Source organism: Trichomycterus rosablanca, chromosome 3, assembly GCF_030014385.1.
Source record: "Trichomycterus rosablanca isolate fTriRos1 chromosome 3, fTriRos1.hap1, whole genome shotgun sequence".
Taxonomy (NCBI): domain Eukaryota; kingdom Metazoa; phylum Chordata; class Actinopteri; order Siluriformes; family Trichomycteridae; genus Trichomycterus; species Trichomycterus rosablanca.
In genome coordinates, this window is record NC_085990.1 from 56665343 (window position 1) to 56679443 (window position 14101).

General features: G+C 40.9%; 1 protein-coding gene across 2 annotated transcripts in view; it reads right to left on the minus strand.

The window, feature by feature from the left end:
* The window catches only part of LOC134310009 (NACHT, LRR and PYD domains-containing protein 3-like), a 46595-nt gene that overhangs the window by 25878 nt on the left and 6616 nt on the right, over positions 1-14101 (minus strand). For both annotated transcript variants that reach the window (XM_062991516.1, XM_062991515.1), the window contains 4 exons: positions 13914-13977; positions 12817-13015; positions 10690-12478; positions 6724-6897 (listed from right to left, as the gene is read on the minus strand). In XM_062991516.1, the coding sequence (XP_062847586.1) occupies positions 6724-6897; positions 10690-12478; positions 12817-13015; positions 13914-13977 (2226 nt within the window). The remainder of the gene's footprint in view (positions 1-6723; positions 6898-10689; positions 12479-12816; positions 13016-13913; positions 13978-14101) is intronic.

Here is a 14101-nt window from a genome sequence, read left to right on the forward strand (position 1 = left end):
TGTGTGTGTGTGTGTGTTATAATCTCACCCCAGTATCTCCAGTTTACAGTGTGTGTGTGTGTGTGTGTGTGTGTGTGTTATAATCTCAATCCAGTATCTCCAGTTTACAGTGTGTGTGTGTTTGTGTGTGTTATAATCTCACCTCAGTATCTCCAGTTTACAGTGTGTGTGTGTGTGTGTGTGTGTTATAATCTCACCTCAGTATCTCCAGTTTACAGTGTGTGTGTGTGTGTGTGTGTGTGTGTTATAATCTCACCTCAGTATCTCCAGTTTACAGTGTGTGTGTGTGTGTGTGTGTGTGTGTGTGTTATAATCTCACCCCAGTATCTCCAGTTTACAGTGTGTGTGTGTGTGTGTGTGTGTTATAATCTCACCTCAGTATCTCCAGTTTACAGTGTGTGTGTATGGGTGTGTGTGTTATAATCTCACCTCAGTATCTCCAGTGTACAGTGTGTGTGTGTGTGTGTGTGTGTGTGTGTGTTATAATCTCACCCCAGTATCTCCAGTTTACAGTGTGTGTGTGTGTGTGTGTGTGTGTGTGTGTTATAATCTCAATCCAGTATCTCCAGTTTACAGTGTGTGTGTTTGTGTGTGTGTTTGTGTGTGTGTGTGTGTGTGTTATAATCTCACCCCAGTATCTCCAGTTTACAGTGTGTGTGTGTGTGTGTGTTATAATTTCACCTCAGTATCTCCAGTTTACAGTGTGTGTGTGTGTGTGTGTGTGTGTGTTTGTTATAATCTCACCCCAGTATCTCCAGTTTACAGTGTGTGTGTGTGTGTGTGTGTTTGTTATAATCTCACCCCAGTATCTCCAGTTTACAGTGTGTGTGTGTGTGTGTGTGTTATAATCTCACCCCAGTATCTCCAGTTTACAGTGTGTGTGTGTGTGTGTGTGTGTTATAATTTCACCTCAGTATCTCCACTTTACAGTGTGTGTGTGTGTGTGTGTGTGTGTGTGTGTGTGTGTGTGTGTGTTTGTTATAATCTCACCTCAGTATCTCCAGTTTACAGTGTGTGTGTGTGTGTGTTATAATCTCACCCCAGTATCTCCAGTTTACAGTGTGTGTGTGTGTGTGTGTGTTATAACCTCACCTCAGTATCTCCAGTGTACAGTGTGTGTGTGTGTTATAATCTCACCCCAGTATCTCCAGTTTACAGTGTGTGTGTGTTATAACCTCACCTCAGTATCTCCAGTTTACAGTGTGTGTGTGTGTGTGTGTGTTATAACCTCACCTCAGTATCTCCAGTTTACAGTGTGTGTGTGTGTGTGTGTGTTATAACCTCACCTCAGTATCTCCAGTTTACAGTGTGTGTGTGTGTGTGTTATAACCTCACCTCAGTATCTCCAGTTTACAGTGTGTGTGTGTGTGTGTGTGTCTGTGTGTGTTATAACCTCACCTCAGTATCTCCAGTTTACAGTGTGTGTGTGTGTGTGTTATAATCTCACCTCAGTATGTCCAGTTTACAGTGTGTGTGTGTGTGTGTTATAATCTCACCTCAGTATGTCCAGTTTACAGTGTGTGTGTGTGTTATAACCTCACCTCAGTATCTCCAGTTTACAGTGTGTGTGTGTGTGTGTGTGTTATAACCTCACCTCAGTATCTCCAGTTTACAGTGTGTGTGTGTGTGTGTGTGTGTGTGTGTTATAATCTCAACTCAGTATCTCCAGTTTACAGTGTGTGTGTGTGTGTGTGTTATAACCTCACCTCAGTATCTCCAGTTTACAGTGTGTGTGTGTGTGTGTGTTATAACCTCACCTCAGTATCTCCAGTTTACATTGTGTGTGTGTGTGTGTGTGTTATAATCTCACCTCAGTATCTCCAGTTTACAGTGTGTGTGTGTGTGTGTGTGTGTGTGTTATAATCTCACCTCAGTATCTCCAGTTTACAGTGTGTGTGTGTGTGTGTGTGTGTTATAACCTCACCTCAGTATCTCCAGTTTACAGTGTGTGTGTGTGTGTGTGTGTGTTATAACCTCACCTCAGTATCTCCAGTTTACAGTGTGTGTGTGTGTGTGTGTTATAATCTCACCTCAGTATCTCCAGTTTACAGTGTGTGTGTGTGTGTGTGTTATAACCTCACCTCAGTATCTCCAGTTTACAGTGTGTGTGTGTGTGTTATAACCTCACCTCAGTATCTCCAGTTTACAGTGTGTGTGTGTGTGTGTGTGTGTGTTATAATCTCACCTCAGTATCTCCAGTTTACAGTGTGTGTGTGTGTGTGTGTGTGTGTGTGTGTTTGTGTGTTATTATCTCACCTCAGTATCTCCAGTTTACAGTGTGTGTGTGTGTGTGTGTGTGTGTGTTATAACCTCACCTCAGTATCTCCAGTTTACAGTGTGTGTGTGTGTGTGTTATAACCTCACCTCAGTATCTCCAGTTTACAGTGTGTGTGTGTGTGTGTGTGTGTGTGTGTGTTATAATCTCACCTCAGTATCTCCAGTTTACAGTGTGTGTGTGTGTGTGTGTGTGTGTGTGTTATAATCTCAATCCAGTATCTCCAGTTTACAGTGTGTGTGTGTGTGTGTGTTATAATCTCACCCCAGTATCTCCAGTTTACAGTGTGTGTGTGTGTGTGTGTGTGTGTGTTATAATCTCAATCCAGTATCTCCAGTTTACAGTGTGTGTGTGTTTGTGTGTGTTATAATCTCACCTCAGTATCTCCAGTTTACAGTGTGTGTGTGTGTGTGTGTGTGTGTGTGTGTGTTATAATCTCACCTCAGTATCTCCAGTTTACAGTGTGTGTGTGTGTGTGTGTGTGTTATAATCTCACCTCAGTATCTCCAGTTTACAGTGTGTGTGTGTGTGTGTGTGTGTGTGTGTGTGTTATAATCTCACCTCAGTATCTCCAGTTTACAGTGTGTGTGTGTGTGTGTGTGTGTTATAATCTCACCTCAGTATCTCCAGTTTACAGTGTGTGTGTATGGGTGTGTGTGTTATAATCTCACCTAAGTATCTCCAGTGTACAGTGTGTGTGTGTGTGTGTGTGTGTTATAATCTTACCCCAGTATCTCCAGTTTACAGTGTGTGTGTGTGTGTGTGTGTGTGTGTGTTATAATCTCAATCCAGTATCTCCAGTTTACAGTGTGTGTGTTTGTGTGTGTGTTTGTGTGTGTGTGTGTGTGTGTTATAATCTCACCCCAGTATCTCCAGTTTACAGTGTGTGTGTGTGTGTGTGTTATAATTTCACCTCAGTATCTCCAGTTTACAGTGTGTGTGTGTGTGTGTGTGTGTGTGTTTGTTATAATCTCACCCCAGTATCTCCAGTTTACAGTGTGTGTGTGTGTGTGTGTGTGTGTTATAATCTCACCCCAGTATCTCCAGTTTACAGTGTGTGTGTGTGTGTGTGTGTGTGTTATAATTTCACCTCAGTATCTCCAGTTTACAGTGTGTGTGTGTGTGTGTGTGTGTGTGTGTTTGTTATAATCTCACCTCAGTATCTCCAGTTTACAGTGTGTGTGTGTGTGTGTGTGTTATAATCTCACCCCAGTATCTCCAGTTTACAGTGTGTGTGTGTGTGTGTGTGTTATAACCTCACCTCAGTATCTCCAGTGTACAGTGTGTGTGTGTGTTATAACCTCACCTCAGTATCTCCAGTTTACAGTGTGTGTGTGTGTGTGTTATAATCTCACCCCAGTATCTCCAGTTTACAGTGTGTGTGTGTGTGTGTGTGTGTTATAACCTCACCTCAGTATCTCCAGTTTACAGTGTGTGTGTGTGTGTGTGTTATAACCTCACCTCAGTATCTCCAGTTTACAGTGTGTGTGTGTGTGTGTGTGTGTGTTATAACCTCACCTCAGTATCTCCAGTTTACAGTGTGTGTGTGTGTGTGTTATAACCTCACCTCAGTATCTCCAGTTTACAGTGTGTGTGTGTGTGTGTGTGTCTGTGTGTGTTATAACCTCACCTCAGTATCTCCAGTTTACAGTGTGTGTGTGTGTGTGTTATAATCTCACCTCAGTATGTCCAGTTTACAGTGTGTGTGTGTGTGTGTTATAATCTCACCTCAGTATGTCCAGTTTACAGTGTGTGTGTGTGTTATAACCTCACCTCAGTATCTCCAGTTTACAGTGTGTGTGTGTGTGTGTGTTATAACCTCACCTCAGTATCTCCAGTTTACAGTGTGTGTGTGTGTGTGTGTGTGTGTGTTATAATCTCACCTCAGTATCTCCAGTTTACAGTGTGTGTGTGTGTGTGTTGTAATCTCACCTCAGTATCTCCAGTTTACAGTGTGTGTGTGTGTGTGTGTGTGTTATAATCTCACCTCAGTATCTGCAGTTTACAGTGTGTGTGTGTGTGTCATAATCTCACCTCAGTATCTCCAGTTTACAGTGTGTGTGTGTGTGTTATAATCTCACCTCAGTATCTCCAGTTTACAGTGTGTGTGTGTGTGTGTTATAATCTCACCTCAGTATCTCCAGTTTACAGTGTGTGTGTGTGTGTGTTATAATCTCACCTCAGTATCTCCAGTTTACAGTGTGTGTGTGTGTCATAATCTCACCTCAGTATCTCCAGTGTACTGTGTGTGTGTGTGTGTCATAATCTCACCTCAGTATCTCCAGTTTACAGTGTGTGTGTGTGTCATAATCTCACCTCAGTATCTCCAGTTTACAGTGTGTGTGTGTGTGTGTGTTATAATCTCACCTCAGTATCTCCAGTGTACTGTGTGTGTGTGTGTGTTATAATCTCACCTCAGTATCTCCAGTTTACAGTGTGTGTGTGTGTGTGTGTTATAATCTCACCTCAGTATCTCCAGTTTACAGTGTGAGTGTGTGTCATAATCTCACCTCAGTATCTCCAGTGTACTGTGTGTGTGTGTGTGTGTGTGTCATAATCTCACCTCAGTATCTCCAGTTTACAGTGTGTGTGTGTGTCATAATCTCACCTCAGTATCTCCAGTGTACTGTGTGTGTGTGTGTGTCATAATCTCACCTCAGTATCTCCAGTTTACAGTGTGTGTGTGTGTGTGTGTGTGTGTTATAATCTCACCTCAGTATCTCCAGTTTACAGTGTGTGTGTGTGTTTGTGTGTTATAATCTCACCTCAGTATCTCCAGTTTACAGTGTGTGTGTGTGTTATAATCTCACTTCAGTATCTCCAGTGTACTGTGTGTGTGTGTGTGTGTTATAATCTCTCCTCAGTATCTCCAGTTTACAGTGTGTGTGTGTGTTATAATCTCACTCCAGTATCTCCAGTTTAGTGTGTGTGTGTGTTATAATCTTACCTCAGTATCTCCAGTTTACAGTGTGTGTGTGTGTGTGTGTGTGTGTGTGTGTTATAATCTCACTCCAGTATCTCCAGTTTACAGTGTGTGTGTGTTTGTGTGTGTTATAATCTCACCTCAGTATGTCCAGTTTACAGTGTGTGTGTGTGTTATAATCTCACTCCAGTATCTCCAGTTTACAGTGTGTGTGTTTGTGTGTGTTATAATCTCACCCCAGTATCTCCAGTGTACAGTGTGTGTGTGTGTGTGTGTTATAATCTCACCTCAGTATCTCCAGTGTACAGTGTGTGTGTGTGTGTGTGTGTGTGTGTGTGTGTGTGTTATAATTTCACCCCAGTATCTCCAGTTTACAGTGTGTGTGTGTGTGTGAGTGTGTTATAATCTCACCTCAGTATCTCCAGTTTACAGTGTGTGTGTGTGTGTGTGTGTGTGTGTGTGTGTGTGTGTGTGTGTGTTGTGTGTGTGTGTTATAATCTCACCCCAGTATCTCCAGTTTACAGTGTGTGTGTGTGTGTGTGTTATAATATCACTCCAGTATCTCCAGTTTAGTGTGTGTGTGTGTGTGTGTTATAATCTCACCTCAGTATCTCCAGTGTACAGTGTGTGTGTGTGTGTGTTATAATCTCACCTCAGTATCTCCAGTTTACAGTGTGTGTGTGTGTGTGTGTGTGTTATAATCTCACCCCAGTATCTCCAGTTTACAGTGTGTGTGTGTGTGTGTGTGTGTGTGTGTGTGTGTGTGTTATAATCTTACCTCAGTATCTCCAGTGTACAGTGTGTGTGTGTGTGTTATAATCTCACCTCAGTATCTCCAGTGTACAGTGTGTGTGTGTGTGTGTTATAATCTCACCTCAGTATCTCCAGTGTACAGTGTGTGTGTGTGTGTGTGTGTGTTATAATCTCACCTCAGTATCTCCAGTGTACAGTGTGTGTGTGTGTGTGTGTGTGTTATAATCTCACCTCAGTATCTCCAGTGTACAGTGTGTGTGTGTGTGTGTTATAATCTCACCTCAGTATCTCCAGTTTACAGTGTGTGTGTGTGTGTGTTATAATCTCACCTCAGTATCTCCAGTGTACAGTGTGTGTGTGTGTGTTATAATCTCACCCCAGTATCTCCAGTTTACAGTGTGTGTGTGTGTGTGTGTGTGTGTGTTATAATCTCACCTCAGTATCTCCAGTGTACAGTGTGTGTGTGTGTGTGTGTTATAATCTCACCCCAGTATCTCCAGTTTACAGTGTGTGTGTGTGTGTTATAATCTCACCTTAGTATATCCAGTGTACAGTGTGTGTGTGTGTGTGTGTGTGTGTGTTATAATCTCACTCCAGTATTTCCAGTGTGTGTGTGTGTGTGTGTGTGTGTGTGTGTGTTATAATCTCACTCCAGTATCTCCAGTGTACAGTGTGTGTGTGTGTGTGTGTGTGTGTGTGTGTGTGTGTTATAATCTCACCTCAGTATCTCCAGTGTACAGTGTGTGTGTGTGTGTGTGTGTGATAATCTCACCTCAGTATCTCCAGTGTACAGTGTGGATTCTTCAGTGCAGCAGAGAGCAGCTTCACTCCTGAATCCTGCAGCTTATTGTGACTCAGGTTCAGATCTCTCAGATTGTTGGAGTTTGAACTGAGAACTGAGGACAGAGCTGCACAACTTTCATCTGTTAGAGAACAATCAACCAACCTGAGAAAGAAAAGATGAAACATCAGATTATATACACACACACACACACACACACACACAAACACACATACACACACACACACACTTTTTGTTTTAATGTTTGAAGTCGAAGTCGTAATTCATATCCTTCAGCTCACTAGAACATGCAGAAGGTGGATTTATTGATCTAAAAGTAAATACAGTGGTACCTCGGTATACGTCCTTAATCCGTTCCAGAACCTCGGATTTATACCAAACAGGACGTACACCAAACACATTTTCCCACAGGAAATAATGGGAAAATAATTAATCCGTTCCAATGAAAGAAATCCTGTTGTTATTGGCATATTATACGTTGATGAGGTTGTATAAAATAATTTATGAAACGGATAGTTCTGGTCCTAAAATCTGATTGGCTGAGCTGCGTTTAAAGCCGCTGTTAAATCCCCGATAAAAGCGCACCTGTGACCACCTCACATCATCCCATATTAATACGCCACTGAAAAGAAAACAAAAAGTACAAATTTGGTTGAACACTATTTTAAGTCATGTACTATACATGGAAATGTCCAGATTATTATAAACAGTAATCTTAATCATTAAGCGGGTGTTTCGTCCAAGAAATAGTGTAACAGTTTGCGAATGTTATGTTCGCCCTAATGTTGCCTAGCAACACGGCGCACCGGTAACGGGACCACAGTACCTGTAGTACAGTACCTGAAAATTATATAGCACGTTATAGCTATAGAGTTGTAGCGCGGGTTCGTTACTGAATGGTAGCAACTGGCGTAATGACGCTCGTGTCTTGGTCTCGCGAGAGTTAAACAAGAGTAGTGCGCGGTGTCGTGACTGATTTTGACCCGTACAAGTTCTAGCATCCGAGTCGTATTCCAAATAAAGGTCGTATACCAAGCTACATTTTTCTTATCCAAACAGGACGTATACCAAGTTGGACTTATAACAAAGCAGACGTATACCGAGGTTCCACTGTATGTGAGAGTGTGTTTCCCTGCAAAGGTGAAGATGAATGAATGAATCAATACATTTATGTCGTGTGGTTCTTAATCTCCAGATTTTTTATGCTGTTTAAAACTGACAGAATCAGATTATTATAATAAAGTCATTTTACCAAAGTGTAAAACATGATGTTAAAACCTTAATAAATAAGTAAATCTAGGTACACTTGCACAAAGTCAGGGTTTTCTGTAGGATTATAGTCGGTGTATGATTAACCACTTATACCAAACTGCTGATAATGATCATCATTGTCATATGTAGGTGGAAACACAGTCATGATCTGAAACAGAACCAGTTGTGTAGGAGGTTTAAAACTGGGTGAGGAACAGCCAAACTCTGCTACAAAGGTGAGGTTGTGGAACACAGCTTCATGTCACAGGTCAAACACCATGATAAGACTGAGCACAGCAACAAGACACAGGGTCGTTATGCTGCATCAGCAGGTCTCTCTTAAGCAAAGAGTTCAAAACAGACTGGAGTTCCAAGTTCTTATGAAGAAGCACAAAGAAAAGCGCAACACTGAGGATTGTAGAGGTCGACCAAGGAAACTTAGTGCAGCAGATAAAAGAACATCATGCTGTCCTTCACAATCAGAGCAAAACCATCAGCTCAACACCTTGGAAGTAAAGTGGCAACGTGCCAGATTTCATGATGCACCAAATGTTTCACTGCACTGTCACCTCACAGCAAGAAGGTCCTGTGATCCCCAGGTGGGGCAGTCCAGGTCCTTTCTGTGTGGAGTTTGCATGTTCTCCCTTTTCTGTGTGGGTTTACTCCGGATGCTCCGGTTTCCTTCCACAGCACAAAGACGTGCATGTGAGGTGAATTAGAGACACTAAATAGTTCATGACTGTGTTTGATATAATCTTGTGAACTGATGAATCTTGGGTAATGAGTAACTACCGTTCCTGTCATGAATGTAAACAAAGTGTAAAACATGATGTTACAATCCTAATAAATAAAAACTATTGGTGAAAGGTCTGGACTGCAGTTAGGTTCACCAGTTCAGCCTGATGGATGATTGGATGGATGCAGTATGTGGTTTAACATTGTCTTGCTGAAATAAACAAGGTCGTCCCTGAAAGAGACGTTATCTGGATGGGAGTAAATGTTCTAAAACATCTGTATACTGTTTAGCTTTGATAGTGACTTTCCAGATGTGTACTAATGCAACGCCATCAGAGATGCAGGTTTATAAACTGAGCGCTGATAAGAAGCTGGATGATCCCTCCTCCCCTCTTGAGTGTACAGAACACGGCGTCTGTGGTTTCCATAATGAATTTCTCGTTTTGATTAATCTGACCACAGAACAGTTTTCCATTTTGTTTTAGTCTATTTTAAATGAGCTTTGGCCCAGAGAAGATGGTGACGTTTCTGGATCGTGTTAACATATGGCTTCATGATACAGCTTTAACTTCCATCTCTGGATTACACAGCGAATTAAGTTTATAGACGATTGTCAAAGAACAAAGAAATGTTAATTTATACATAACAAAAGGTGCATGGTTTGCAATAATTCCCAGATCCTGTGATGACGTCCAGATCCTGTCTTTCAGCAGCTGCCATACATAACAGAAGACTGTCGCCTGCAATCAAGACACTTACGAATCCTGTTCCCGCTACCTTCAAACAGTTCCTACTCCCCACCTTGTTAATGTGTGAACTTTCCCACACAACCATAAGGGCATTGCCACCATGTATATAAGATTAACTGTTCTTTTCTTCTGGATCACACTGCCCAGTCTTCTATGAGAGGCTTGTCGGTGTGATCCTTCTCTGCAGACAAGAATAAACCTCTTTTTCTACTTATAATCCAGTCTTCAAGGTATTTATTAAAAGGGTTTTTTCCACCACACGATGATTTCTGAAAGTGTTTCTGAGTCCATGCAGTGATTTCCAGTACAGAATCATGCCTGTTTTAATGCAGTGCTGCCCGAGGGCCCGAAGATCACAAGCATCCAATATTAACCATCAGCCTTGTCCCTAGCGCACAGGGATTTCTCCAGATTCTCTAAATCTTTTCATGATGATATTATGTACTGTAGATGGTCAGATCATAATTTTACATTGAGGAACATTTTTCTGAAATTGTTCCACAATTTTTAGAGGCAGTTCTTTACAGATTGGTGAACCTCTGTCCATCTTTGCTTATGAGAAACTCTAAAATGCTCTTTTTATACCCAGTCATGTGACTTACTTGCTAGTTGCTCCCTCAGCTGTTTTCTTACTTTTCCAGCCTTTTGTTGCCCCCTCACAACTTTCTTTAATATGTGTTGCTGCCATCATTTTGTAAATAATTTTCATGAAATGCTAAAATATCTTTCAGTATCTAATATGTAGCCTATCAGCTGTATCCTAGAGGTTAAGGTGCTGGTCCAGTAATCAGAAGGTTACCGGAAACTGATCTTGTAGCCTCACCACTGCCAGGTTGCCACTGTTATGCCCTTGAACAATGCCCTTAACCCTCAAATGCTTAGATCGTATACTGTCACAAATGTAAATCACTTTGGATGAAACCATCTGCATTCTTATTTTTTATTAATGTTTATTTACATTTTACACAGGATCCCAACTTTTTGAAATTGGGGTTTTAAAATAAATTGTTGAATTTAATGAAAGTTACCACACCGACTCACCAGGATTCCTTTCATCTTTAAAATGTGACACACACACACACACACACACAGGTTAGAATAAGTTGTGTTTAGGTGGATCAGAACCACTTCATGTTGCTTTACTACATTTATAATAACAGTAAAAAGCTGCTGTTGTGATATTAATAAAGAAAATACTTACTCAGCTCTTCTGGATTCTTTCACCACTGGCAGCAGCTTCAGAAGACATTCATCTGATCTGTTATATTTACTCAAATCAAACTCCTTCAAATCTTCTTCTGAGTTCAGTAACACAAACACCAGAGCTGACCACTGAGCAGGAGAGAGACTGATTCCACTGAGACAACCACGATCATTAAATACATAACCAGGTTCTATTCTGTTCAGGTAAGTCTGGACCTCCTGCACTAGAGAATGATCATTCAGTTCATTCAGACAGTGGAACAGATTGATGGATTTCTCTGGTATGGGATTCTCCCTGATCTTCTCCTTGATGTACTCCACAGTTTCCTGTTTACTGTGAGATCTACTTCCTGTCTGTGTCAGTAGGTCTCTTAAGAGAGTCTGATTGGACTCTAGTGAGAGACCCAGAAGGAAGCGAAGGAAAAGGTCCAGGTGACCATTCTCACTCTGTAAGGCCTTGTCCACTGCACTCTTGAGGAAATCAGACATGCTGGACTTGGTGAACAGATCAGACAGATCAGTGGTTTGTTGTTCTGTTGGATTTTTGCTGATGAAGCAGATAAATGCAAATAAAGCAGCCAGAAACTCCTGGACGCTCAGATGAACAAAGCTGAAGACCTTCCCCAGGTGCAACCCAAACTCCTCTCTGAAGATCTGGGTGCACACTCCTGAGTACACTGACCCTTCTCTGACATCAATACCACACTCTCTCAGGTCTTCTTCATAGAAGATCAGGTTTCCTTTCTCCAGCTGTTGGAAAGCCAGTTTTCCCAGTGTCAGTATCGTCTCTCTGGTCTGGTGAGGGTCAGGGTCACATTTCCCATGATACTTTTGTTCCTTGTGTTTGATCTGAAAGATCAGGAAGTGGGTGAACATCTGAGTCAGAGTTTTGGGGATCTCTCCACCCTCTGCTTCACCCAGCATTCTCTCTAGAACAGAGGCTGAAATCCAGCAGAACACTGGAATGTGACACATGATGTAGAGGCTTCTTGATGACTTCATGTGTTTGATGATTTTACTGGCCAGGTCCTCATCACTGATCCTCTTCCTGAAGTACTCCTCTTTATGAGGATCACTGAACCCTTGTACCTCTGTTACCTGGGATACATACTCAGGAGGGATCTGATTGGCTGCAGCTGGTCGAGAAGTGATCCAGAGGAGAGCAGAGGGAAGCAGGTTCCCCTTGATGAGGTTTGTCAGCAGCACATCCACTGAGGCTGATTCTGTTACATCCCACACAATCTCATTGTTCTGGAAGTTTAGAGGAAGTCGACACTCATCCAGACCATCAAAGATGAAAATGATCTTGTAGGTGCTGCAGTTTATTGATTTAATTCTTTTAAGTTCTGGAAAAAAATACTGAAGAAGCTCCATCAGACTGAGATGTTTCTCCTTCATCAGATTCAGCTCTCTAAAGGAAAGTGGGAACATGAAGAGAACGTCCTGATTGGCTTTTCCTTCAGCCCAGTCCAGAATGAACTTCTGCACAGAGACTGTTTTTCCAATTCCAGCAACTCCTTTAGTCAGCACAGTTCTGATGGACGTGTCTTTAAAGAGGTCGTTACATTTGATGGGTTTCTCCTGTGTTGGTCTCCTGGATGTCGTTTCAATCTGTCTCACCTCATGTTCATTATTGACGTCTCCACTCGAACCCTCTGTGATGTAGAGCTCAGTGTAGATCTGATCCAGGAGAACTGATGATCCAGGCTGTGAGATTCCTTCATTAATTCTTTTATATTTCTCTATCAGTTTGGTTTTGAGGTTCTTCTGATAAACAGAGACCAGCTCTAATAAACAGAAGAACATGAAGATCAATATTTCACTGTATGAACCAGAGTATAGAATCTAAACTTATTTACTAATCTAATCTGTCTGATTATCTCTGATATCAGTTTGCTGCTATTAATGTTTTATTAGTATTAGCAAGAATAAAACTGAACTGAATATTAACCAACTAACTACCAGCACGACACACTTTATTATTATACACCTACACTAACTTTCAGAGGTTTGTAAATAATTATAATTTTTCAGTTTTTTAAATTATTGTAGTTTTTAATTAAAATAACATTATATTGTAGATCTTCTCAAATAAAAGTGATGGAATAAAACCAGCAGCTCTTACTGGTCTGCAGTGTGTTGGCTAAATCTGTCTGGTTCATCTTCTTCAGGACATGTAGAGTGATCTTCAGTACCTCCTCTCTGAAACTACATTGATCCTCCTCATCCTTCACCTCAGAGCATTCTGGGTAATCTGGACTCAGTATCTTCTTATATTTATTCAGCTCATTTTTTAACAGAGTGACGACTTTCTGCTCCAGCTCCTGATGAAATTACAGTAATTACATATAAAAATGTTAAACCTACACTGGTACAGTCACCAAAATAATTGGTTCCCTAGTAAAGGTACGACGTGGATTAATTAAAACATTAAGTAAAATTTAAAAAGGTAAAATTAAAACTAAAATGTCTGGATTTATAAGAGTGCCACAACCTTAATTAAAATACTATAACAAAGCGTAGGGGTGTACAGGACAACTAGCAGTTGTTTAGAAGGAACTGACTTTTAGGAGTAGGTTATCTAGTTAGGTTTAGAAACAGAAGTACTGATCGATGGTGTGGTGATATGTTGGTGGATCATGTAACTAACGTATCACACTTGATCACAGTTCCAACACAGCGCTCACATCACTGTAGTTTCCTAATTATTATTTTTAATGAACTGATCAGTGTGTTTGGTGATCTGGTTTGTCTCTTTAAACGACCTCTGGTTGTTTCCTGGTTAACTCACACCGTAGAGATACTGTGGGGTCAAATCCCACCTTAGGTCATCAGATAACATTTGTTTCCTTTGGCCTCTGATTATGTTCAGTCACTGCTCTTGGGTCTAGAATCAGCTTGGTGATGAGTCTGTGTACCATCTTTCTTCATCACTCATTACATTTATGAAATATATACTTTAAATAAGATTATTATATTTTAGGATAACAAATAAACTTCTTTCAACCACAAATAATCAATAGTGCCAATAATTTTGAAGCTGACTGTAGATGACTGATGAGTTATTGTTTATTACACCACATAAACTGTAATCCTCTTTGATTAAGCATCACGTCACTGCTAATAGTATAACTGTGGACATTTCTGCAATATCAAAAAGAATAAAATGTTGTAGACGTGACTGATCACACACAAGTTCCACACAGAGTCTCAGATACACACCTTAAATACTGAATCCACCTCATTTCTGCTGCTTCTTTCTGATTTCTTCAATTTCTCTTGTTTTCTGTAAACAATCAAAGCATTAAGTTCAATCTACAATCCCAAATCAGAAAAAGTTGGGACAGCATGGAAAATGCAAATAATAAAAACACAGAGTTTCTTACATTAACTGAATTTTATTTGATGTC